The sequence below is a fragment of the Ranitomeya imitator genome, chromosome 1 (genome assembly GCF_032444005.1).
Source record: "Ranitomeya imitator isolate aRanImi1 chromosome 1, aRanImi1.pri, whole genome shotgun sequence".
NCBI lineage: Eukaryota > Metazoa > Chordata > Amphibia > Anura > Dendrobatidae > Ranitomeya > Ranitomeya imitator.
This window is the reverse complement of record NC_091282.1, coordinates 293,276,664-293,300,901: the sequence shown is the minus strand read 5'-3', so window position 1 is coordinate 293,300,901 and position 24,238 is coordinate 293,276,664. Positions and strand designations below refer to the sequence as shown.

Genomic DNA, 24,238 nt, shown 5'->3' with positions numbered 1-24,238 from the left:
TGATTTTCACATATAGAAAAATAAATCATTTGAAAACTTTCTCCTATCCGATATTAATCACGGCTTAAACCCTGATGCCGTCCGTGTGCCATCTGTGAACCCACAGACTTTGGGTCATTTTGATCCATGACTCAGATCAGACACAGACATTTCTCGGAGATTGTTTGCGGACATACGATCAGTAACAATACACCACCATGTGAGCAGTCCTATAGATCGTAATGGGTATTTGTTCTCTTCACGATAAGCAATGAATAGGCCTATGGATTATTTCTGAAAGTATGGATGTTATGCCCACCGAATTACAAGCGTTTACTCTGCAGATAGTGGGGTCTGTGCCTCCATAGTAATCGGATAGCAGGCAGCCCCTGACAGTAGGGCTCGGAGCATCACCTCACGGCGGCTGCGCTGGTAGCACCGCTCTATACTGTGACTGACTCCTCGCTCCGCTCACAGGAACCAGATGTCTGCCCCCTTGTTTCCGCCCGGGCGCTGTGAAGGGTGCACCGCTCTGCAGCCGTGTGAGCCGAGGTCAGAGCTGGAGAGGAGTCAGGAGGCTGGCAGCATGAGTGCGGCGGCGTGTCACTCCCTACTGCAGGCGTGCAGGCAGGGCGGCCGGAGCTGGTGAGTCCCGCTCCTTGTGCCAGGGCTGCGGGCAGGGGGAGATGCAGTGCACTGTGGACCTGCCAGTACAGCGGGATAGCGCAGGTACACGGGGGCGGCAGGGCTCAGTGTGGGGGGCAGCACTGCTCTCCTCTGCCGTGTGTGGTATTCTCATGGCCCAGGTGGGGGTTAGTTTACCTTCCACAGCCCTGGTGCAGGGTATAGGCAGCTCTCGGGGCTTTCTTTTCTCTATTTCTGTGTATTTGTGCATGAGTTTGGCTTCTATAGTATATGTTTCACTGTGCCTAGGCTGCAGAATAAACGCAAGTCAATCTCTTCAGTAGCGATGTTAATCTTCAAACACGGACCGCTGCAACTAATCACCGAGCTTTGTAGTGTTTTGCCGTCTACCTGAGCCCAGTGACTAGCTGCAACAGTCATGGGTTGTACACATAAAGGAGTTTTCTTGTGGTGACAGTCACTCTGACTGCAGACTTCTGAATACCTAACTTCATACTTAAAGGGCACCTGTCACCCCGAAAATCGCGGGTGAGGTAAGCCCACCGGCATCAGGGGCTTATCTGCAGCATTCTGTAATGCTGTAGATAAGCCCCCGATGTTACCTGAAAGATGAGAAAAAGACGTTAGATTATACTCACCCAGGGGCGGTCCCGCTGCTGGTCCGGTCGGATGGGCGTCTCCGGTCCACTGCGGCGCCTCCCATCTTCTTTCCATGACGTCCTCTTCTGATCTTCAGCCACGGTTCCGGCGCAGGCGTACTTTGCTCTGCCCTGTTGAGGGCAGACAAAGTGCTGCAGTGCGCAGGCGCCGGGCCTCTGACCTTTCCGGCGCCTGCGCACTGCAGTACTATCCTCTGCCCTCAAGAGGGCAGAGCAAAGTACGCCTGCGCCGGAGCCGTGGCTGAAGATCAGAAGAGGACGTCATGGAAAGAAGATAGGAGGCGCCGCAGTGGACCGGAGACGCCCATCCGACCGGACCAGCAGCGAGACCGCCCCTGGGTGAGTATAATCTAACGTCTTTTTCTCCTTTTTCAGGTAACATCGGGGGCTTATCTACAGCATTACAGAATGCTGTAGATAAGTCCCTGATGCCGGTGGGCTTACCTCAACCGCGATTTTCGGGGTGACAGGTTCCCTTTAACCCCTTCATGACCCAGCCTATTTTGACCTTAAAGACCTTGCAGTTTTTTGCAATTCTGACCAGTGTCCCTTTATGAGGTAATAACTCAGGAACGCTTCAACGGATCCTAGCGGTTCTGAGATTGTTTTTTCGTGACATATTGGGCTTCATGTTAGTGGTAAATTTAGGTCAATAAATTCTGCGTTTATTTGTGATAAAAACGGAAATTTGGCGAAAATTTTGAAAATTTCGCAATTTTCACATTTTGAATTTTTATTCTGTTAAACCAGAGAATTATGTGACACAAAATAGTTAATAAATAACATTTCCCACATGTATACTTTACATCAGCACAATTTTGGAAACAAAATTTTTTTTTGCTAGGAAGTTATAAGGGTTAAAATTTGACCAGCGATTTCTCATTTTTACAACGAAATTTACAAAACCATTTTTTTTAGGGACCACCTCACATTTGAAGTCAGTTTGAGGGGTCTATATGGCTGAAAATACCCAAAAGTGACACCATTCTAAAAAATGCACCCCTCAAGGTACTCAAAACCACATTCAAGAAGTTTATTAACCCTTCAGGTACTTCACAGCAGCAGAAGCAACATGGAAGGAAAAAATGAACATTTAACTTTTTAGTCACAAAAATTATCTTTTAGCAACAATTTTTTTATTTTCCCAATAGTAAAAGGAGAAACTGAACCACGAAAGTTGTTGTCCAATTTGTCCTGAGTACACTGATACCTCATATGTTGGGGTAAACCACTGTTCGGGCGCACGGCAGGGCTTGGAAGGGAAGGAGCGCCATTTGACTTTTTGAATGAAAAATTGGCTCCACTCTTTAGCGGACACCATGTCACGTTTGGAGAGCCCCCGTGTGCCTAAAAATTGGAGCTCCCCCACAAGTGACCCCATTTTGGAAACTAGACGCCCCAAGGAACTTATCTAGATGCATAGTGAGCACTTTGAACCCCCAGGTGCATCACAAATTGATCCATAAAAATGGAAAAGTACTTTTTTTTCACAAAAAAATTCTTTTAGCCTCAATTTTTTCATTTTCACATGGGCAACAGGATAAAATGGATCCTAAAATTTGTTGGGCAATTTCTCCTGAGTACACCGATACCTCACATGTGGGGGTAAATTACTGTTTGGGCACATGGTAAGGCTTGGAAGGGAAGGAGCGCCATTTGACTTTTTGAATGGAAAATTATCTCCATCGTTAGCGGACACCATGTCGCGTTTGTAGAGCCCCTGTGTGCCTAAACATTGGAGCTCCCCCACAAGTGACCCCATTTTGGAAACTAGACCCCCCAAGGAACTTATCTAGATGCCTAGTGAGCACTTTAAACCCTCAGGTGCTTCACAAATTGATCTGTAAAAATGAAAAAGTGCTTTTTTTTCACACAAAAATTCTTTTCACCTCAATTTTTTCATTTTCACATGGGCAATAGGATAAAATGGATCATAAAATTTGTTGGGCAATTTCTCCCGAGTACGCCGATACCTCATATGTGGGGGTAAACCACTGTTTGGGCACACGGCAGGGCTCGGAAGGGAAGGCGCGCCATTTGACTTTTTGAATGGAAAATTAGCTCCAATTGTTAGCGGACACCATGTCGCGTTTGGAGAGCCCCTGTGTGCCTAAACATTGGAGCTCCCCCACAAGTGACCCCATTTTGGAAACTAGACCCCCAAAGGAACTTATCTAGATGCATATTGAGCACTTTAAACCCCCAGGTGCTTCACAGAAGTTTATAACGCAGAGCCATGAAAATAAAAAATAATTTTTCTTTCCTCAAAAATGATTTTTTAGCCTGGAATTTCCTATTTTGCCAAGGGTAATAGGAGAAATTGGACCCCAAATGTTCTTGTCCAGTTTGTCCTGAGTACGCTGATATCCCATGTGTGGGGGTAAACCACTGTTTGGGCGCACGGCAGGGCTCGGAAGGGAAGGCACGCCATTTGGCTTTTTAAATGGAAAATTAGCTCCAATCATTAGCGGACACCATGTCACGTTTGGAGAGCCCCTGTATGCCTACACATTGGAGATCCCCCACAAGTGACCCCATTTTGGAAACAAGACCCCGAAAGGAACTTATCTAGATGTGTGGTGAGCACTTTGAACCCCCAAGTGCTTCACAGAAGTTTATAGTGCAGAGCCGTGAAAATAATAAATACGTTTTCTTTCCTCAAAAATAATTATTTAGCCCAGAATTTTTTATTTTCCCAAGGGTTACAGGAGAAATTGGACCCCAAAAGTTATTGTCCAGTTTCTCCTGAGTACGCTGATACCCCATGTGTGGGGGTAAACCACTGTTTGGGCACACGTCGGGGCTCAGAAGGGAAGTAGTGACTTTTGAAATGCAGACTTTGATGGAATGGTCTGCGAGCGTCACGTTGCGTTTGCAGATCCCCTGGTGTGCCTAAACAGTAGAAACCCCCCTAAAGTGACCCCATTTTAGAAACTAGACCCCCCAAGGAACTTATCTAGATATGTGGTGAGCACTTTGAACCCCCAAGTGCTTCACAGACGTTTACAACGCAGAGCCGTGAAAATAAAAAATAATTTTTCTTTCCTCAAAAATGATGTTTTAGCAAGCATTTTTTTTATTTTCCCAAGGGTAACAGGAGAAATTGGACCCCAGTAATTGTTGCGCAGTTTATCCTGAGTATGCTGGTACCCCATATGTGGGGGTAAACCGCTGTTTGGGCACACGTCGGGGCTCGGAAGTGAGGGAGCACCATTTGACTTTTTGAATACGAGATTGGCTGGAATCAATGGTGGCGCCATGTTGCGTTTGGAGACCCCTGATGTGCCTAAACAGTGGTAACCCCTCAATTCTACCTCCAACACTAACCCCAACACACCCCTAACCGTAATCCCAACTGTAGCCGTAACCCTAATCACAACCCTAACCACAACCCTAACCCTAAGGCTATGTGCCCACGTTGCGGATTCGTGTGAGATTTTTCAGCATCATTTTTGAAAAATCCGCGGGTAAAAGGCACTGCGTTTTACCTGCGGATTTTCCGCGGATTTCCAGTGTTTTTTGTGCGCATTTCACCTGCGGATTCCTATTGAGGAACAGGTGTAAAACGCTGCGGAATCCGCACAAAGAATTGACATGCTGCGGAAAATACAACGCAGCGTTTCCGCGCGGTATTTTCCGCACCATGGGCACAGCGGATTTGGTTTTCCATAGGTTTACATGGTACTGTAAACCTGATGGAACACTGCTGCGAATCCGCAGCCAAATCCGCACCGTGTGCACATAGCCTAATTCTAAAGGTATGTGCACACGCTGCGGAAAACGCTGCGGATCCGCAGCAGTTTCCCATGAGTTTACAGTTCAATGTAAACCTATGGGAAACAAAAATCGCTGTACACATGCTGCAGAAAAACTGCACGGAAACGCAGCGGTTTACATTCCGCAGCATGTCGCTTCTTTCTGCGGATTCCGCAGCGGTTTTACAACTGCTCCAATAGAAAATCACAGTTGTAAAACCGCAGTGAAAGGCGCAGAAAAAACGCGGTATCCGCAGAGGACCAGAATACGTGTGCACATACCGAAACCCTAGCCCTACCCCTACCCCTAACCCTACCCCTAACCCTATTCTAACATTAGTGGAAAAATAAAAAATGTTTTAATTTTTTTTATTGTCCCTACCTATGGGGGTGACAAAGGGGGGGGGGGGGTCATTTATTATTTTTTTTATTTTGATCACTGAGATAGATTATATCTCAGTGATCAAAATGCACTTTGAACGAATCTGCCGGCCGGCAGATTCGGCGGGCGCACTGCGCATGCGCCCGCCATTTTGGAAGATGGCGGCGCCCAGGGAGAAGACGGACGGACCCCGGCAGGACCGGTAAGTATGATGGGGGGGGGGGGGGGATCGGAGCACGGGGGTGGTGGATCGGAACGCGGGAGGTGTGGAACGGAGCACTGGGGGGGTGGAACGGAGCATGGGGGTGGTGGAACGGAGCACGGGGGGTGGATCGGAGTGCAGGGGGGGTGATTGGAGCACGGGGGTGAGCGGACAAGAACACGGGGGGGAGCGGAGCACAGGACGGAGGGGAGCGGGGCAGTGTACCCGGCAGATCGGAGGGCTGGGGGGGCGATCGGTGGGGTGGGGTGGGGGCACATTAGTATTTCCAGCCATGGCCGATGATATTGCAGCATCGGCCATGGCTGGATTGTAATATTTCACCCATTATAATGGGTGAAATATTACAAATCGCTCTGATTGGCAGTTTCACTTTCAACAGCCAATCAGAGCGATCGTAGCCACGGGGGGGGGGGGGGGGGGGGGGTGAAGCCACCCCCCCTATTATTATTATTATTATACATTTTTATAGCGCCATTTATTCCATGGCGCTTTACATGTGAATACGGGGCAAATATAGACAATTACATTAAACATGAGCAGATAACAAGGCACACGAGTACATAAGGAGTGAGGACCCTGCCCGCGAGGGCTCACAGTCTGCAGGGGGTGGGTGAGGATACACTAGGAGAGGGAAGAGCTGGCTGTGCGGCTGTTCAGTAGGCCCTGGGCTAAACTACCACTCCCCCTGTCCCTGCAGATCGGGTGAAATGGGAGTTAACCCTTTCACCCGGCCTGCAGGGACGCGATCTTTCCATGACGCCACATAGGCGTCATGGGTCGGGAAGGGGTTAACTAGATGGGTCACGTGACCATAAATGTGCAATTTCCATACATGCAGTCACGTGCCGACAAGACTCGCTCAATACAAGTAAACTGAGCAAGGCCGAGCACGTCTAGTCAGAATGTGGCTGACTCCATGCAAATAACATGCTTGGTCATGACCTCCCTGTCTCAGTAGCGATATCGGGGAATCCTGAGGGCCTGCGGTGCCTGCGCAGTAAGGTTATGTGCACACAATGCGGATTTTGCTGCGGATCTGCAGCAGTTTTGCCATGAGTTTACAGTACAATGTAAACCTATGGGAAACCGAAAACGCTGTGCACATGCTGCGGTAAAAAAACGTGCGGAAACGCAGCGGTTTACATTCCACAGCATGTCAATTCTTTGTGCGGAATCCGCAGCGGTTTGCACCTGCTCCATAATAGAAAACAGCAGGTGTAATCTGCACAAAAACCGCTGTAAATCCGCAGGAAAAACGCGGTGCTTTTGCCCTGCGGATTTATCAAATCCGCTGTGGAAAAATCCGCAGTGGACCATTCTACGTGTGCACATAGCCTTAAGATTTATAAATCTGCAGTCACATACAATGACTGCAGACTTTCAGCACTACAGCCCTGTCAGCAGTGACGAAAGGGCAGCACCAGTGGCTTCAGTATATTATTAAATTATCAACCTCCTTGAACAATTTTTTTTTCTTGGACATTGGACTTCTGTTGTCTACTACTAGAGCAACACTTTCTTGTTTTGAATATTTGGCCCCGATAAAATAAACTCGCCTTTGGTGCTGTTCCAGCGGTGTCGGCACTCGCATTCTTGATGGCTCTTGTGTTGTTATGACAAGTGAGCCCTGCGAATCGAACATCAAGAGAAAGTCAGAGTAGAGCCGCAGCCCTGGCTTCCTGATTGGGCGCAGAGCTTATACGTCATAACCACACGAGCACTGGGAAGGCGACTGCTGATATCGCTGCGTCGGAGGTGAGTTGTATCATATTCGCATTCAGGAGCACGCCACTCTGCTGTCAGCAGCTTCCTGCTTGCCAGGGGTGTCCTGCTCCAGATTGATAGTTCAGACCAGCAGCATGGTCACACTAATAGCCCGAACTATGCAGTCTCTGATTCTGCAAGCAGAGGTAGCTGTGTCTCTGCATCATCAGAGGAGCACAAAGGCATCGAAGCTTGCCGAATCCCACAATCTAGGCTGCTTCAGAGCAGCTGTATTAGAGCTTGTAAGCGCTGCGCTCTTACCTAGAAGACCACTAATGAACTGCAGCAGTGGTACGTAACCTAGGCAACAAGCAGTTAACAAATGAAAAATCTGTCCATTTTTTAAAAATGGAGAGGATTTTGCTAACAAGTAAATTGCATAAACCTCTATCTTCCAGCCTAAACCACTTCTGTAATCTGCGTTCTCAAATTCCCTACAATTCTCCCTATTTAGCTCTTCTCTCTATCTGTCATCTGTTTTTCTTTGTTTCCTGTGACGTTGTGTTTGAGGGGAGTCTCAAACAAGAAGTCATGGAAAGATGGCTCTGCAGTCACCTCCTTTCATCTTCTAACACCCCCACCATGTTTGGGCAGCTGTCATATACCTTGTTTTTATCACTGCCCTCTAAAGCAGGAAATGTGGCAGCAGCCACTGAAGATGTGGGCACCACCATTTGAGGGCAGGTGCTATCATTTTCCCTTGACCCTCCGAGAAACAGGACGCCATGCCTCCGATTGTGCGCTGGTTCTGGAGGGAGGGACATAGGCTGCGGGGAAATGAGCTCAGGTCCAGCCTCCTGGAAAAAAAATGTCAGAACGCTTAGGAATTTTATAATAAAACAAATGAATGAAGTGGGGTTAGGGATTAAAGGCAGATATTTATAGATGGACAACCCCTTCTAATGTTACCTGGGTGTATAATTGTGTCTCTCCAGCAGTATGAATTTTTTTTTTTTCCTTTTATGAAAGGGGTTGTCTAAGTATACTTTTTTTTCCCCCACTCTGTGACTGTACAACCCCTTTCAATCTTGTGTTGCATCCACCCTGTTATCTTCTTGTCCTGCTATTTAAGACATTTTCCTTACCTCCTTACTACAGGGTTTTTCCTACTACAAGAAAGTATAAAATGCATTTTTATGACAAAATTGATAATGCTTATCAATTTTTCTGCAGTCCACCTTGGATATGGCGACGAGAAAGTCATTGGCAATCTTCTCTGCTAGGCCTTCGCTCAGTACTTCCAATGAGGTAAGAGACCATCCATGCTAGGTGTACTTGACATCAAACTTGTCTATCAATTGGATTGCGGCTGATCGGTTCAATTCTTACTTAGGTAGAACAGTCCCCATACATATAAGGTTAAAGTTGTCGAGATTTGCTGACCATCTAATGTTTATGGTGCCCCCTGAATCTCATCCTACTGATGATAGGATTTGATGTTGAAAGTACAACTCTATCTACCAGGCGCAATAAACTGCCGCTAGTTGTTGGACAGCGTCTTTCTTCTCTCTCACCTTTGAAAATACATGAACGCTTGGGTGGTGAGAGCGGTCTTCCAAACGAAAATTAATTTTGCATCAATTGTGTATGCTAATCTCATCAGGGGTGCCTCTTAATTATTGGTGTTCTGTTTTCACCACCTTTTAGAGCTGAACCTAGAAAGAAGAAGAAGGTGGATCCCAAGAGAGAACTAGTAGCAAAGGAGCGCATGAGGAAGAGACTTAAAAAAATGGAGCGTGTCCCACCTGAACTTATACCCATTGAGGACTTCACACCGTCAGCAAAATATTTAGATGACAGCAGGTAAACTGATAAATGCTGCAATTATACACCGAGCTCACATTACAGTGTATGGAAAATGTTCCTGTTCCAGAGACTTTTGATCACACAAACCAAGAGGAGTTAATTCTTGTACTGCCAGGGATGTTACCTAGTGATGAGCAAATTTGTTCTGAAAACGGTCGCCAAACATAAATTCGGCACGAATATGGCACATTTGGATTTGTGATCGGAAACCCTCAGTAAAAAATCCGTAGCATTCTGTAGAAGTGCGGGAAAATATTTGCGTTGCCATAAAAATATTTTCAGCACTTTAGTAACTATAATGTTGGTGTTTTCTGAGCGTTTGGTGAGGGGAGGAGGTTTGCAGAGCTCAAAGGCGCAGCGTTCTTGGAAGCAGAGCAGTCATTTCCCCCCGCCCTAACTTTGTGTGCACATTGTGGCTAGCCACAATCGGGGCACAGGAAACACCCACAATGTCTTGACACTTCGGCTTGTAATTGGCTGCTGAAATCATGTGTCCCTCTCCATATAAATAGAGGACATCTTGTTTTTAGCGCCATTTTGACACTGCAACAGCGCAGAGGCTGCTCCTGATGCTGCCACTGTTAACAGCAAGATTTTAGCTATTTAGTTAGGCGGTTGTATATCAGTCACATAGTGTGCCCTTAAAATTTACCTTCCAGATTTTATTTTTTTTGGGCAATACTGAGGTTCTCAATCAAAGCCAGCAGGGCACATGTTCTACAAGTGTGTTGTACACTGCTTCTATAGTGCTCCATGCACGAGTATAGCATTATATTTAATATTTTTTTCAGTAGGTAAATGTGAAAATGCCTGCTGTATCCCACATTTTAGCTAATTAGCTACTTTTAGTGTCCAGTGTGAATGTTAAATTTACCTTCCAGCATTGTTGTGTTTTTTTTTTTTTGTTTGTTTGTTTTTTGTTTTCTTTTTTGGACATTACTGAGTCTCACAAAGAAAGCCAGCAGGGCACATGTTGTGCAATGCTTCTATTGTGATCCATGCACTAGTATAGCATTCTAAGTCACATGTAGCTGGTGAAAAGCCTGCTGTATCCCACCTTGTCATTTAGTGCCTTGGTTATATAATACTGCAGACCTAATGCATATTAACCCCTTTACCCCCAAGGGTGGTTTGCACGTTAATGACCGGGCCAATTTTTACAATTCTGACTACTGTCCCTTTGTGAGGTTATAACTCTGGAACGCTTCAACGGATCCCAGTGATTCTGTCATTGTTTTCTCGTGACATATTGTACTTCATGACAATGGTAAAAATTCTTTGATAGTACCTGCGTTTATTTGTGAAAAAAACGGAAATTTGGCGAAAATTATGAAAATTTCGCAATTTTCCAACTTTGAATTTTTATGCAATTAAATCACAGAGATATGTCACACAAAATACTTAATAAGTAACATTTCCCACATGTCTACTTTACATCAACACAGTTTTGGAACCAAAATTTTTTTTTTGTTAGGGAGTTATAAGGGTTAAAAGTTGACCAGCAATTTCTCATTTTTACAACACCATTTTATTTTAGGGACCACATCTCATTTGAAGTCATTTTGAGGGGTCTATATGATAGAAAATACCCAAGTGTGACACCATTCTAAAAACTACACCCCTCAAGGTGCTCAAAACCATATTCAAGAAGTTTATTAACCCTACTGGTGCTTCACAGGAATTTTTTGAATGTTTAAATAAAAATGAACATTTAACTTTTTTTCACAAAAAATTTAATTCAGCTCCAATTTGTTTAATTTTACCAAGGGTAACAGGAGAAAATAGACCCCAAACATTGTTGTACAATTTGTCCTGAGCACGACAATACCCCACATGTGGGGGTAAACCACTGTTTGGGCGCATGGCAGAGCTCGGAAGCGAAGGAGCGCCATTTGACTTTTCAATGCAAAATTGACTGGAATTGAGATGGGACGCCATGTTTCGTTTGGAGAGCCCCTGATGTGCCTAAACATTGAAACCCCCCACAAGTGACACCATTTTGGAAAGTAGACCCCTTAAGGAACTTATCTAGATGTGTGGTGAGCACTTTGACCCACCAAGTGCTTCACAGAAGTTTATAATGTAGAACCGTAAAAATAAAAAATCATATTTTTTCACAAAAATTAACTTTCCGCCCCCAATTTTTTATTTTCCCAATGGTAAGAGAAGAAATTGGACCCCAAAAGTTGTTGTACAATTTGTCCTGAGTACGCTGATACCCCATATGTGGGGGTAAACCACTGTTTGGGCGGATGATAGAGCTCGGAAGGGAAGGAGCGCCGTTTGACTTTTCAATGCAAAATTGACAGGAATTGAGATGGGACGCCATGTTGCGTTTGGAGAGCCACTGATGTGCCTAAACATTGAAACCCCCCACAAGTGACACCATTTTGGAAAGTAGACCCCCTAAGGAACTTATCTAGATGTGTGGTGAGCACTTTGACCCACCAAGTGCTTCACAGAAGTTTATAATGCAGAGCCGTAAAAATAAAACAAAGATTTTTTCCCACAAAAATTATTTTTTAGCCCCCAGTTTTGTATTTTCCCGAGGGTAACAGGAGAAATTGGACCCCAAAATTTGTTGTCCAATATGTTCTGAGTGCGCTGATACCCCATATGTGGGGGGGAACCACTGTTTGGGCGCATGGGAGGGCTCGGAAGGGAAGGCGCTCCATTTGGAATGCAGGCTTAGATGGAATGGTCTGCAGGTGTCACATTGCATTTGCAGAGCCCCTAATGTACCGAAACAGTAGAAACCCCCCACAAGTGACACCATTTTGGAAACTAGACCCCCATGGAACTTATCTAGATGTGTTGTGAGAACTTTGAACCCCCAAGTGTTTCACTACAGTTTATAACGCAGAGCCGTGAAAATAAAAAAACTTTTTTTTTTCCCACAAAAATTATATTTTAGCCCCCAGTTTTGTATTTTCCCAAGGGTAACCGGAGAAATTGGACCCCAAAAGTTGTTGTCCTATTTGTCCTGAGTACGCTGATACCCCATATGTTGGGGTAAACCCCTGTTTGGGCACACGGGAGTGCTCGGAAGGGAAGGAGCACTGTTTTACTTTTTCAACGCAGAATTGGCTGGAATTGAGATCGGACGCCATGTCGCGTTTGGAGAGCCCCTGATGTGCCTAAACAGTGGAAACCCCCCAATTATAACTGAAACCCTAATCCAAACACACCCCTAACCCTAATCCCAACAGTAACCCTAACCACACCTCTAACCCAGACACACCCCTAACCCTAATCCCAACCCTATTCCCAACTGTAAATGTAATCTAAACCCTAACCGTAACTTTAGCCCCAACCCTAACTGTAGCCTTAACCCTAGCCACAACCCTAACTTTAGCCCCAACCCAAACTGTAGCCTTAACTCTAGCCCTAACCATAGCCCTAACCATAGCCCTAACCCTAGCCCTAACCCTAACCCTAGCCCAAACCCTAACCCTAGCCCTAATGGAAAAATGGAAATAAATACATTTTTTTAATTTTTCCCTAACTAAGGGGGTGATGAAGGGGGGTTTGATTTACTTTTATAGCGGATTTTTTAGCGGATTTTTATGATTGGCAGCCGTCACACACTGAAAGACGCTTTTGATTGCAAAAAATATTTTTTGCGTTACCACATTTTGAGAGCTATAATTTTTCCATATTTTGGTCCACAGAGTCATGTGAGGTCTTGTTTTTTGCGGGACGAGTTGATGTTTTTATTGGTAACATTTTTGGGCACGTTACATTTTTTGATCGCTTTTTATTCCGATTTTTGCGAGGCAGAATGACCAAAAACCAGCTATTCATGAATTTCTTTTGGGGGGGGCGTTTATACCGTTCCGCGTTTGGTAAAATTGATAAAGCAGTTTTATTCTTCGGGTCAGTACGATTACAGCGACACCTCATTTATATCATTTTTTTTTTTATGTTTTGGCGCTTTTATACGATAAAAACTATTTAATAGAAAAAATAATTATTTTTGCATCGCTTTATTCTCAGGACTATAACTTTTTTTTTTTTTTGCTGATGATGCTGTATGGCGGCTCATTTTTTGCGGGACAAGATGACGCTTTCAGCGGTATCATGGTTATTTATATCTGTCCTTTTGATCGCGTGTTATTCCACTTTTTGTTCGGCGGTATGATAATAAAGCGTTGTTTTTTGCCTCGTTTTTTTTTTTTTTTTTCCTTACGGTGTTTACTGAAGGGGTTAACTAGTGGGCCAGTTTTATAGGTCGGGCCGTTACGGACGCGGCGATACTAAATATGTGTACTTTTATTGTTTTTGTTTTTTTTATTTAGATAAAGAAATGTATTTAGGGGAATAATATTTTTTTTTTTTTTTTTTTCATTATTTAGGAATATTTTTTTTTATTTTTTTTTTACACATTATGAAAATTTTTTTTTTTAACTTTTTTACATTGTCCCAGGGGGGGACATCACAGATCAGTGATCTGACAGTGTGCACAGCACTCTGTCAGATCACCGATCTGACATGCAGCGCTGCAGCCTTCACAGTGCCTGCTCTAAGCAGGCTCTGTGAAGCCACCTCCCTCCCTGCAGGACCCGGATCCGCGGCCATCTTGGATCCGGGGCTGGAGGAAGCAGGGAGGGAGGTGAGACCCCCGGAGCAACGCGATCACATCGCGTTGCTGCGGGGGGCTCAGGGAAGCCCGCAGGGAGCCCCCTCCCTGCGGGAAGCTTCCCTATACCGCCGGCACATCGCGATCATCTTTGATCGCGGTGTGCCAGGGGTTAATGTGCCGGGGGCGGTCCGTGACCGCTCCTGGCACATAGTGCCGGATGTCAGCTGCGATAAACAGCTGACACCCGGCCGCGATCGGCGGCGCTCCCCCCGTGAGCGCCGCCGATCGCGCTGCCGATCGCGCTGGACGTACTATCCCGTCCGTTGTCATGGGGGCCCACCCCACCTCGACGGGATAGTACGTCCCATGTCAGAAAGGGGTTAAATAAAAATGAACATTTCACTTTTTTCACAAAAAATTTAATTCCGCTCCAATTTGTTTTATTTTACCAAGGGTAACAGGAGAAAATGGACCCCAAACATTGTTGTACAATTTGTCCTGAGTATGCCAATACCCCACATGTGGGGGTAAACCACTGTTTGGGCGCATGGCAGAGCTCGGAAGCGAAGGAGTGCCATTTGACTTTTCAATGCAAAATTGACTGGAATTGAGATGGGACGCCATGTTTCGTTTGGAGAGCCCCTGATGTGGATAAACATTGAAACCCCCCACAAGTGACACCATTTTGGAAAGTAGACCCCCTAAGGAACTTATCTAGAGGTGTGGTGAGCACTTTGACCCACCAAGTGCTTCACAGAAGTTTATAATGTAGAACCGTAAAAATAAAAAATCATATTTTTTCACAAAAATTATCTTTTCGCCCCCAATTTTTTTATATTCCCAAGGGTAAGAGAAGAAATTGGACCCCAAAAGTTGTTGTACAATTTGTCCTGAGTACGCTGATACCCCATATGTGGGGGTAAACCACTGTTTGGGCGGATGGGAGAGCTCGGAAGGGAAGGAGCGCCGTTTGACTTTTCAAAGCAAAATTGACAGGAATTGAGATGGGACGCCATGTTGCGTTTGAAGAGCCACTGATGTGCCTAAACATTGAAACCCCCCACAAGTGACACCATTTTGGAAAGTAGACCCCCTAAGGAACTTATCTAGATGTGTGGTGAGCACTTTGACCCACCAAGTGCTTCACAGAAGTTTATAATGCAGAGCCGTAAAAATAAAACAAAATTTTTTTCCCACAAAAACAGGATTTTTGGTTGCTTACCGTAAAATCTGTTTCTCGGAGCCTTCATTGGGGGACACAGGAACCATGGGTGTATGCTGCTGCCACTAGGAGGCTGACACTATGCAAATAAAAAAGTTAGCTCCTCCTCTGCAGTGTACACCCTACCGACAGGAAGTAGGATATTCAGTTAGTGAGAAAGCAGTAGGAGAAGCAACGTGTAAAGGAGAAAGAATAATATAACAATAATAATAAACTTTATATATAGCGCCAACAAATTCCATGGCGCTCCACAGATTAACAGTTTCAAACACTCAAAGAGTGTTCAAAGAACTCAAACGTAAACAGTAAAAAAAGCTGTTCAACTTGGGAGGGAGCTGTGTCCCCCAATGAAGGCTCCGAGAAACAGATTTTACGGTAAGCAACCAAAAATCCTGTTTTCTCTATCGCCTTTCATTGGGGGACACAGGAACCATGGGACGTCCCAAAGCAGTCCCTGGGGTGGGAAAAACAGACTTTCATCAGGTCCGAGGACTCACCACTGCCACCTGCAGGATCCTTCTGCCCAGGCTGGCGTTCGCCGAAGCATAGGTATGGACCTTGTAAAGTTCAGCGAAACGTGTGGATGGAAGACCAGGTTGCCGCTTTGCGAAGCCGTCGGTGAAAGCCCTGTGACGTACCGCACAGGAGGCGCCGACTGCCCGGGTAGAGTGAGCCTTTCTCTCTGGAGGGGCACTCTGTTCTTGACCCGGTAAGCTTCCAAAATTGCTGTTCTGATCCAGCAAGCAATAGTCGCCTTGGAATCCTGATCCAGCAAGCAATAGTCGCCTTGGAATCCGGCAGGCGTTCACACGCACCATCAGGGATGGCGAAAAGAGAATCCAGCTTTCGGAAAGCAGCCGTGCTAGCAAGGGAGATCCTCACTGCCCTGACGAGGTCCAGCCTGTTCAACGATTGCTCCAGAGGCTGAATCGGAACTGGACAAAAGGAAGGTAGAACGGTGTCCTCGTTGAGGTGGAAAGGTGAAAACCACCTTGTGAAGGAAGGAAGGCGGAGGCCTGGGACCACCTTGTCCTGGTGGAAAATCAAGAAAGGAGATCGGCAAGAAATGGCTGCCAATTTGAAAATGCGGCAGATCGAAGTGATGGACCTGAGAAAAGCCACCTTCCCAGATAGAACTGACATGGAAAACTCCCTGAGAGGCTCAGAGGGGGGAACCCCCAAGAACGACCAGCACAACCTTTAGATCCCATGAATCCACAGAGGCCCTGTACGGAGAGACAGAATGGGCTACTCCTTGAAGGAAGGTCTTAACCTGCGGCTGAGAAGATAACATCTTCTCAAAGGGAAGAAGAGCGCAGGAACCTGGTCCTTTAGGGAACTAAGAGTGAAGCCCGAATCCAGTCCTGCCTGAAGGAAAACCAAATGGAAGGCAGGGAAAAAGACATAGGTGAAAAGCGGTTGGACTTGCACCAACGAAAGTAAGCCTTCCAGGTACGATAGTAGATCCTGGAAGACGAAGGCTTCCTAGCCTGGATTATAGTGTGACTCATCCGGGCCGAAAGGCCGGACACTCTTAGAACTGTGGTGTCCACAACCACGCCGTTAAACTGAGCGACTGATAATTCGGGTGGCAGATCGGACCGTGGGACAGCAGATCGGGTCTGTCTGGAAGGCACCAGGGGCGTCCGCGAGAAGATTGACGATGTCCGCAAACCAAGACCTCCTGGGCCAATCCGGGACGATCAGAATGCCCGGCACCCCTTCTTTTTCGACAGCTTGGAAAGCAAGGGAAGGGGTGGGAACCGATAGGGGAGCACGAACTGCGACCAAGGAATGGCCAAAGAGTAAACACCACTGCGAGATAATCGCGGGACCTTGGGACGACCCGAGGGACATTCCTGTTCAATCGGGACGCCGTGAGGTCCACCTCTGGAGTCCCCCATCGAAGAGCAATCAGGTAGGAGACCTCCTGAAGTAAGGACCATTCCACTGCCGCGAGGCCCTCGCAGCCGAGGAAGTCGGCGGCCTAATAGTCCACGCCGGGGACATGCGCTGCGGATCTCACCAGGACCGTAGCCTTTGTCCAGAGGAGGATCCTGGGATCTCGGCAGAGGCCAGAGAACTCAGAGTCCACCCCTGGAGGTTGACATATGCCACTGCTGTGTCATTGTCTGTCTGGATTCGAATTGGCAGGCTGCTGAGAATCCTTATCCAGTGAAAGACCGAAAGATGATCCGGAACTCGAGGACATTGATCGGTAGAGAGGACTCCTGCGCCGACCAACAACCCTGAAAAGAACAGGTGACAAAGCCCCACGCCTCCGCCGAGCAGGCTGGCGTCCGTCGTCACCACCTGCCAGGGAACTGGAAGAAAGGATATGCTGTGAAGGATCTGCTCTGGGATAAGAGAAGTGACCTCGGCCACCAGTCGAGGAACCGTTTGACCCGGGAGAAAGCCGGATCGGACGATGCAGGGAGAAGACAGACGTGTCCCCCTGTGATGGAATAGCCTGCTGAAGAAGTCTTGAATGAAACGGGCGAAGGGAAAATTGCTTCCGATGTTGCAACCAACCTCCTTAGGACCTTCATGGCCCATCGGAAAGGAGGGGAGCCGAGAACCCTGGAGCAAGCGAACTTCCCGACAAAGGAGGGAAAGCGTGTCTTCGGGAAGAAAGACTCTGGTCAGACAAATGACGAAGAACATGCCCAGAGATACAAGGCGCCGAACAAGACGGAACTTCTTCCTGTTGACGAGCCACCCGCAACGGCTAGAGCGTCGGGGAAGATTGATAGACTTTCGGGAGCCTGAAACCGAAATTCCTGAGCCTCCATGGAAGCGATTACTGAATGAGGGAATATCATCCTGAAGTGTTTCAAGACGAGACTTCCTGTTAAGCAATTTGAGATCCGGACTGGGACGAACCGTGTAGTCCTCTTTCAGTACAAAGAGATTTGAACCGTTCCTGTTCTGGGACGGGAACGATTACCCCGGATTTAAGGAGGGAAACAATGGCTGTAAAGAAACCCGGGACTAGAGCAGGGTCTCTTGGAGGTTGGGATTCAAAGAAAACGATCCCAGGGCCGTGAAATGAATCTATTTTGTATCCAGAGGATACAAGTTCCCTGGCCCATGCGTCCTCTACTGAGGAGACCCAGACGTCCCTGAGGAACAGGAGACGGCTGCCCAGCCTGGGAAATGGGCTGGAGTCTAGTCGTGGATCATGCCTAGGTGGAACTTCCAGTCCTGGACCTGGAGAATCCACCTTAGAAGTAGAGGGAACGCCAGGAAGGAGTGAGTCGAAGAATACCTTCTTCTCTTAACATGCCTGAGGCCTCTGCTGTTGCGAAAAAGGAATCTGATGCTGCAAAGCGACGAGAAAAGCCGAAAGGACCGAAGTTGCCGCCTAGGAAGAGAACTGGTGCCGCCAGTGGCTTCCTTAGTAATTTGGTCCAGCTTGGAACCGAAAAGACGTGATCCTTGAAAAAGGCAGGCCCGTAAGGGACTTCTTTGATGACTCGAGCCAAACAGAGTGACGGCTGGCAACAACATTACTGTACTGAAGACGCGACGTCCAGGGAACAAATTATTCCCCGGCGTGAGTAATCTGGGTGGAAACTTCCGCCATCCAGTCTGGTGGAGCTCCGGCCTGAATGCCCCAACGGAGTTGTTTAGCCCCTTCGGATACAGACTTCGAAACCCAAGTGGAAGCGAAAGCCGGGCATAGAGATGATGCGGCATCTTCGAAAGTCGAATTCACGAAGGATTCCATGATCCTATCGATGGAATCTCGTGAAGACTGTGTTGGTGGCAAGTCTAGCAGCGGCGGATCCACAGAGGGAGAGGTCGTTCTCTAACGCCTCTCATTCCGGTTGGCGATGAGGTCCGGAGGAAAGAGATATGAGACTCCAAGACGCTTGTCTCTGTGAGAACGTCTGGTCGAATTCGCTCTTTCTCTGGCCAGAAGCTCCTCGATTCAGGATGAGGAGCGAATCCCTTGGGAGGTAATTTAGACCGTCTAAACGAAACCGCCTGATCTGCGGGTTCCGTCGAGGAATCTTTGATGCCACAGGTCAGATTGGACGCTCCAATGAGGCCTTGAACCATATCCCTCATGTTATGATTTGGTTAGACTCCGGCCCCAAATTATCCTCTGAAGGCGCATCAGAGAGAAACCTCGCCTTACTCGGGGGGGGGATCAGGGGGAAGTCGACCACAGAGAAGGACCGTGGGGCGAGATGGACCGAGGAGAGAACTCAGACCAGCGTTCCTGTCTGGATCTTTCACGGCCTGTATTGGAAGACTCGGACGGAGCTTCTTGCGACCCGCTGGCTACTGCGGAAGTCTGCAGGGGCAACCGATCGAGCACGGACACAAGGGTCTGGGACACCCGTGTGAGATCCGCTATTGATAGAGACAGAGGGGAGGCCCAGCCTGGGGTGGGGACTTCGCTCTGAGGCGGAGCAGCAGGGGGGGTCTTGGGTGGTAAACATAATGTGGGTTGCTGCAGGCCTGTCTGAGGGAAGCTTGCGGTTACAAGACGCACCCTGAAAGTGTTTCACTAAGGCACAGGCACAGGAAAAAGTAGGAGGTCGGGAGTGATCTTCCTTAAAATTAGACCGAATGGGCCCCTGAGGTAAATGTCAGAAGACTAGGGGACCGGGGATTGAGACAAACTGCGGTGCAAAGGTACTCACGGCAGACACTGCGGGATCCAGATGGAAGGTTGCACGGCCTTGAAGATGCTCCTCAGGAACGATAGCCCCTAGGAGAACAGGCAGACACATCTGTGGCACTCTTGTCCGAAACTTGCTGCAGGTCTGAAGAACAGCAGTGGGGAGATGCGAGGATGCCAGGAATTTGCACTCTTAGGATGTGCAAAGAAAAACGTTCCTGGCACTGAAATAAGCATCTGTGGCTGCCTGGGAGTGGTGGGCGGGGCTTAACCGCCAAGCCAGGAGCACCAAGATGGCGGCGGTGGGCGGAGCTTGCCGATAATAGTCGGGCGGGAGAAAAGCCCGCCCGAGGGAAAGGAAGTGGGAGGAGATGCAGCGCCGGAAGTAGGCCCCGGAAGAAGCCGGGGCCTAAATTTAAGGCCGGCGGCCGCCGGGAAGGGCCGCGGCGGCGGGTGAAGCGGCGCGGTTTCCTGCAAGGCCGCCGTGCCGTGGTAAAAGGGCACAGTGCGGCCGTAGGAGGAAGCGGCGGCGGTGCCTGCAAAGCCGCCGCACCAGAAGAAAGCGGTGCGGCCGCAGGAGAAAGCGGCGCGGCTGCCAGCGAGGCGGCCACGCCGTGTCAGAAAAGAATAGTGCGGCCGCAAGGAAATCGGCGCGGCTACCATAAGGCCGCCGCGCCAGGACAGAAACAGTGCAGCCGCAGGAGGAAAAAAGGCAGAGGCTGCCGCACGGCCGCCGCATCGGGACAGAGCACAGTGCGGGGGAAAAAGGCAGCGTGGCCGCCTGTAAGGCCAAGAACAGCGCGGCTGCCACGCTAATGGGGCGACGACCCCCGCCCCATGAGAAAATGTCAACCAGGTCAATACCGCCTGGAAAAAATCCCAAGGGACCCCCAAATGACTACTCTGGAACTGATGAAGGACCCAGAGGTACTTTGGAATACTCACCTAAAAAATCCCACGCCGTCCTTACTAACCTCATTCTGTGGGAAAATATCAGACGTCCAGGGAGCTGATGGACGTCCTCGTCTCCTCCAACCGACAGGCTCTGGTGGGCGAGTGGGTGGGGGACGGAGCCAGGACCGGACTTCTAAGCACGCTTGTGTGCTAGGATCTTGGTCCTGGTGGGGGATCTATGAGGATACGGGGTGGCAGTACACGCCGTACTCATAGTCCGTATTGTGGGACTACAGGTGTGACTGTTCACCCTGTATCCCTCCAGAAAATCTGAAAAGAAACGACGCACATTGAGGTAGATAAGGGTCTAATGAAAGACCCGTGTCCACCTCCTACTGACACTAAGCTAAACTGAATATCCTACTTCCTGTCGGTAGGGTGTACACTGCAGAGGAGGAGCTAACTTTTTTATTTGCATAGTGTCAGCCTCCTAGTGGCAGCAGCATACACCCATGGTTCCTGTGTCCCCCAATGAAAGGCGATAGAGAAAATTATTTTTTTAGCCCCCAGTTTTGTATTTTCCTGAGGGTAACAGGAGAAATTGGACCCGAAAATTTGTTGCCCAATTTGTCCTGAGTGCGATGATACACCATATGTGGGGGGAACCACTGTTTGGGCACATGGGAGGGCTCAGAAGGGAAGGAGTGCCATTTGAATGCAGACTTAGATGGAATGGTCTGCAGGTGTCACATTGCATTTGCAGAGCCCCTAATGTACCTAAACAGTAGAAACCTCCCACAAGTGACACCATTTTGGAAACTAGACCCCCTAAGGAACTCATCTAAATGTGTTGTGATAGCGTTGAACCCCCAAGTGTTTCACTACAGTTTGTAACGCAGAGCCGTGAAAATTAAAAAAAAAAAAAAAATCTTTCCCCCCAAAATTATTTTTTAGCCCCCAGTTTTGTATTTTCCCGAGGGTAAGAGGAGAAATTGGACCCCAAAAGTTGTTGTCCTATTTGTTCTGAGTACGCTGATACCCCATATGTTGGGGTAAACCCCTGTTTGGGCACACGGGAGAGCTCGGAAGGGGAGAAGCACTGTTTTACTTTTTCAACGCAGAATTGGCTGAAATTGAGATCGGACGCCATGTCGCATTTGGAGAGCCCCTGATGTGCCTAAACAGTGGAAACCCCCCAATTATAACTGAAACCCTAATCCAAACACACCCCTAACCCTAATCCCAACATTAACCCTAACCACACCTCTAACCCAGACACACCCCTAACCCTAATCCCAACCCTATTCCCAACCGTAAATGTAATCTAAACCCGAACTGTAACTTTAGCCCCAACCCAAACTGTAACCCTAGCCCTAACCCTAGCCCTAACCCTAGCCCTAACCCTAGCCCTAACTCTAACCCTAGCCCTAATGGGAAAATGGAAATAAATACATTTTTTTAATTTTTCCCTAACAAAGGGGGTGATGAAGGGGGGTTTGATTTACTTTTATAGCGGGTTTTTTAGCGGATTTTTATGATTGGCAGCCGTCACACACTGAAAGACGCTTTTTATTGCAAAAAATATTTTTTGCGTTACCACATTTTGAGAGCTTTAATTTTTCCATATTTTGGTCCACAGAGTCATGTGAGGTCTTGTTTTTTGCGGGACGAGTTGACGTTTTTATTGGTAACATTTTCGGGCACGTGACATTTTTTGATCGCTTTTTATTCCGATTTTTGTGAGGCAGAATGACCAAAAACCAGCTATTCATGAATTTCTTTTGGGGGAGGCGTTTATACCGTTCCGCGTTTGGTAAAATTGATAAAGCAGTTTTATTCTTTGGGTCAGTACGATTACAGCGACACCTCATTTATATCATTTTTTTTTTATGCTTTGGCGCTTTTATACGATAAAAACTATTTTATAGAAAAAATAATTATTTTGGCATCGCTTTATTCTCAGGACTATAACTTTTTTATTTTTTTGCTGATGATGCTGTATGGCGGCTCGTTTTTTGCGGGACAAGATGACGTTTTCAGCGGTACCATGGTTATTTATATCTGTCTTTTTGATCGCGTGTTATTCCACTTTTTGTTCGGCGGTATGATAATAAAGCGTTGTTTTTTGCCTCGTTTTTTTTTTTTTTTCTTACGGTGTTTACTGAAGGGGTTAACTAGTGGGCCAGTTTTATAGGTCGGGCCGTTACGGACGCGGCGATACTAAATATGTGTACTTTTATTGTTTTTTTTTTTTTTTATTTAGATAAAGAAATGTATTTATGGGAATAATATATATATTTTTTTTTCATTATTTTGGAATATTTTTTTTTACACATTTGAAAATTTTTTTTTTTTTACTTTTTTACTTTGTCCCAGGGGGGGACATCACAGATCAGTGATCTGACAGTTTGCACAGCACTCTGTCGGATCACTGATCTGACATGCAGCGCTGCAGCCTTCACAGTGCCTGCTCTGAGCAGGCTCTGTGAAGCCACCTCCCTCCCTGCAGGACCCGGATCTGCGGCCATCTTGGATCCGGGGCTCGAGCAGGGAGGGAGGGAGGTAAGACCCTCGCAGCAACGCGATCACACTGTTTGGGCACACGGCAGGGCTTGGAAGGGAAGGCGCGCCATTTGACTTTTTGAATGGAAAATTAGCTCCAATTGTTTGCAGACACCATGTCGCGTTTGGAGAGCCCCTGTGTGCCTAAACATTGGAGATCCCCCACAAGTGACCCTATTTTGGAAACTAGACCCCCCAAGGAACTAATCTAGATGCATATTGAGCACTTTAAACCCCCAGGTGCTTCACAGAAGTTTATAACGCAGAGCCATGAAAATAAAAAATAATTTTTCTTTCCTCAAACATTATTTTTTAGCCTGGAATTTCCTATTTTGCCAAGGGTATTAGGAGAAATTGGACCCCAAATGTTGCTGTCCAGTTTGTCCTGAGTACGCTGATACCCCATATGTGGGGGTAAACCACTGTTTGGGCGCACGGCAGGGCTCGGAAGGGAAGGCACGCCATTTGGCTTTTTAAATGGAAAATTAGCTCCAATCTTTAGCGGACACCATGTCACGTTTGGAGAGCCCCTGTGTGCCTAAACATTGGAGATCCCCCAGAAATGACACCATTTTGGAAACTAGACCCCCAAAGGAACTAATCTAGATGTGTGGTGAGGACTTTGAACCCCCAAGTGCTTCACAGAAGTTTATAACGCAGAGCCATGAAAAAAAAAAAAAAAAATTTATTTTCTCAAAAATGATCTTTTAGCCTGCAACTTTTTATTTTCCCAAGGGTAACAGGAGAAATTTGACCACAAAAGTTGTTGTCCAGTTTCTCCTGAGTACGCCGATACCCCATGTGTGGGGGTAAACCACTGTTTGGGCACATGCCGGGGCTTGGAAGTGAAGTAGTGACGTTTTGAAATGCAGACTTTGATGGAATGCTCTGTGGGCGTCACGTTGCGTTTGCAGAGCCCCTGGTGTGCCTAAACAGTAGAAACCCCCCACAAGTGACCCCATTTTAGAAACTAGACCCCCCCAAGGAACTTATCTAGATATGTGGTGAGCACTTTGAACCCCCAAGTGCTTCACAGACGTTTACAACGCAGAGCCGTGAAAATAAAAAATCATTTTTCTTTCCTCAAAAATGTTTTAGCAAGCAATTTTTTATTTTCACAAGGGTAACAGGA

The 24,238-nt window shown here is 47.2% G+C and overlaps 1 protein-coding gene across 2 annotated transcripts in view; it reads left to right on the top strand.

Annotated features, from left to right (window-relative positions):
* The first annotated feature begins 430 nt into the window (after positions 1-430).
* Positions 431-24,238, top strand: part of MRPL40 (mitochondrial ribosomal protein L40) — a 49,352-nt gene continuing 25,544 nt past the window's right edge. The window contains exons 1-3 of one of the 2 annotated variants that reach the window (XM_069756541.1): positions 431-624; positions 8,581-8,655; positions 9,055-9,210. In XM_069756541.1, the coding sequence (XP_069612642.1) occupies positions 464-624; positions 8,581-8,655; positions 9,055-9,210 (392 nt within the window). In that variant the 5' untranslated portion in view covers positions 431-463. Of the gene's footprint in view, positions 709-8,580; positions 8,656-9,054; positions 9,211-24,238 lie in introns of both variants that reach the window. The other variant, XM_069756548.1, reaches the window with a different exon arrangement.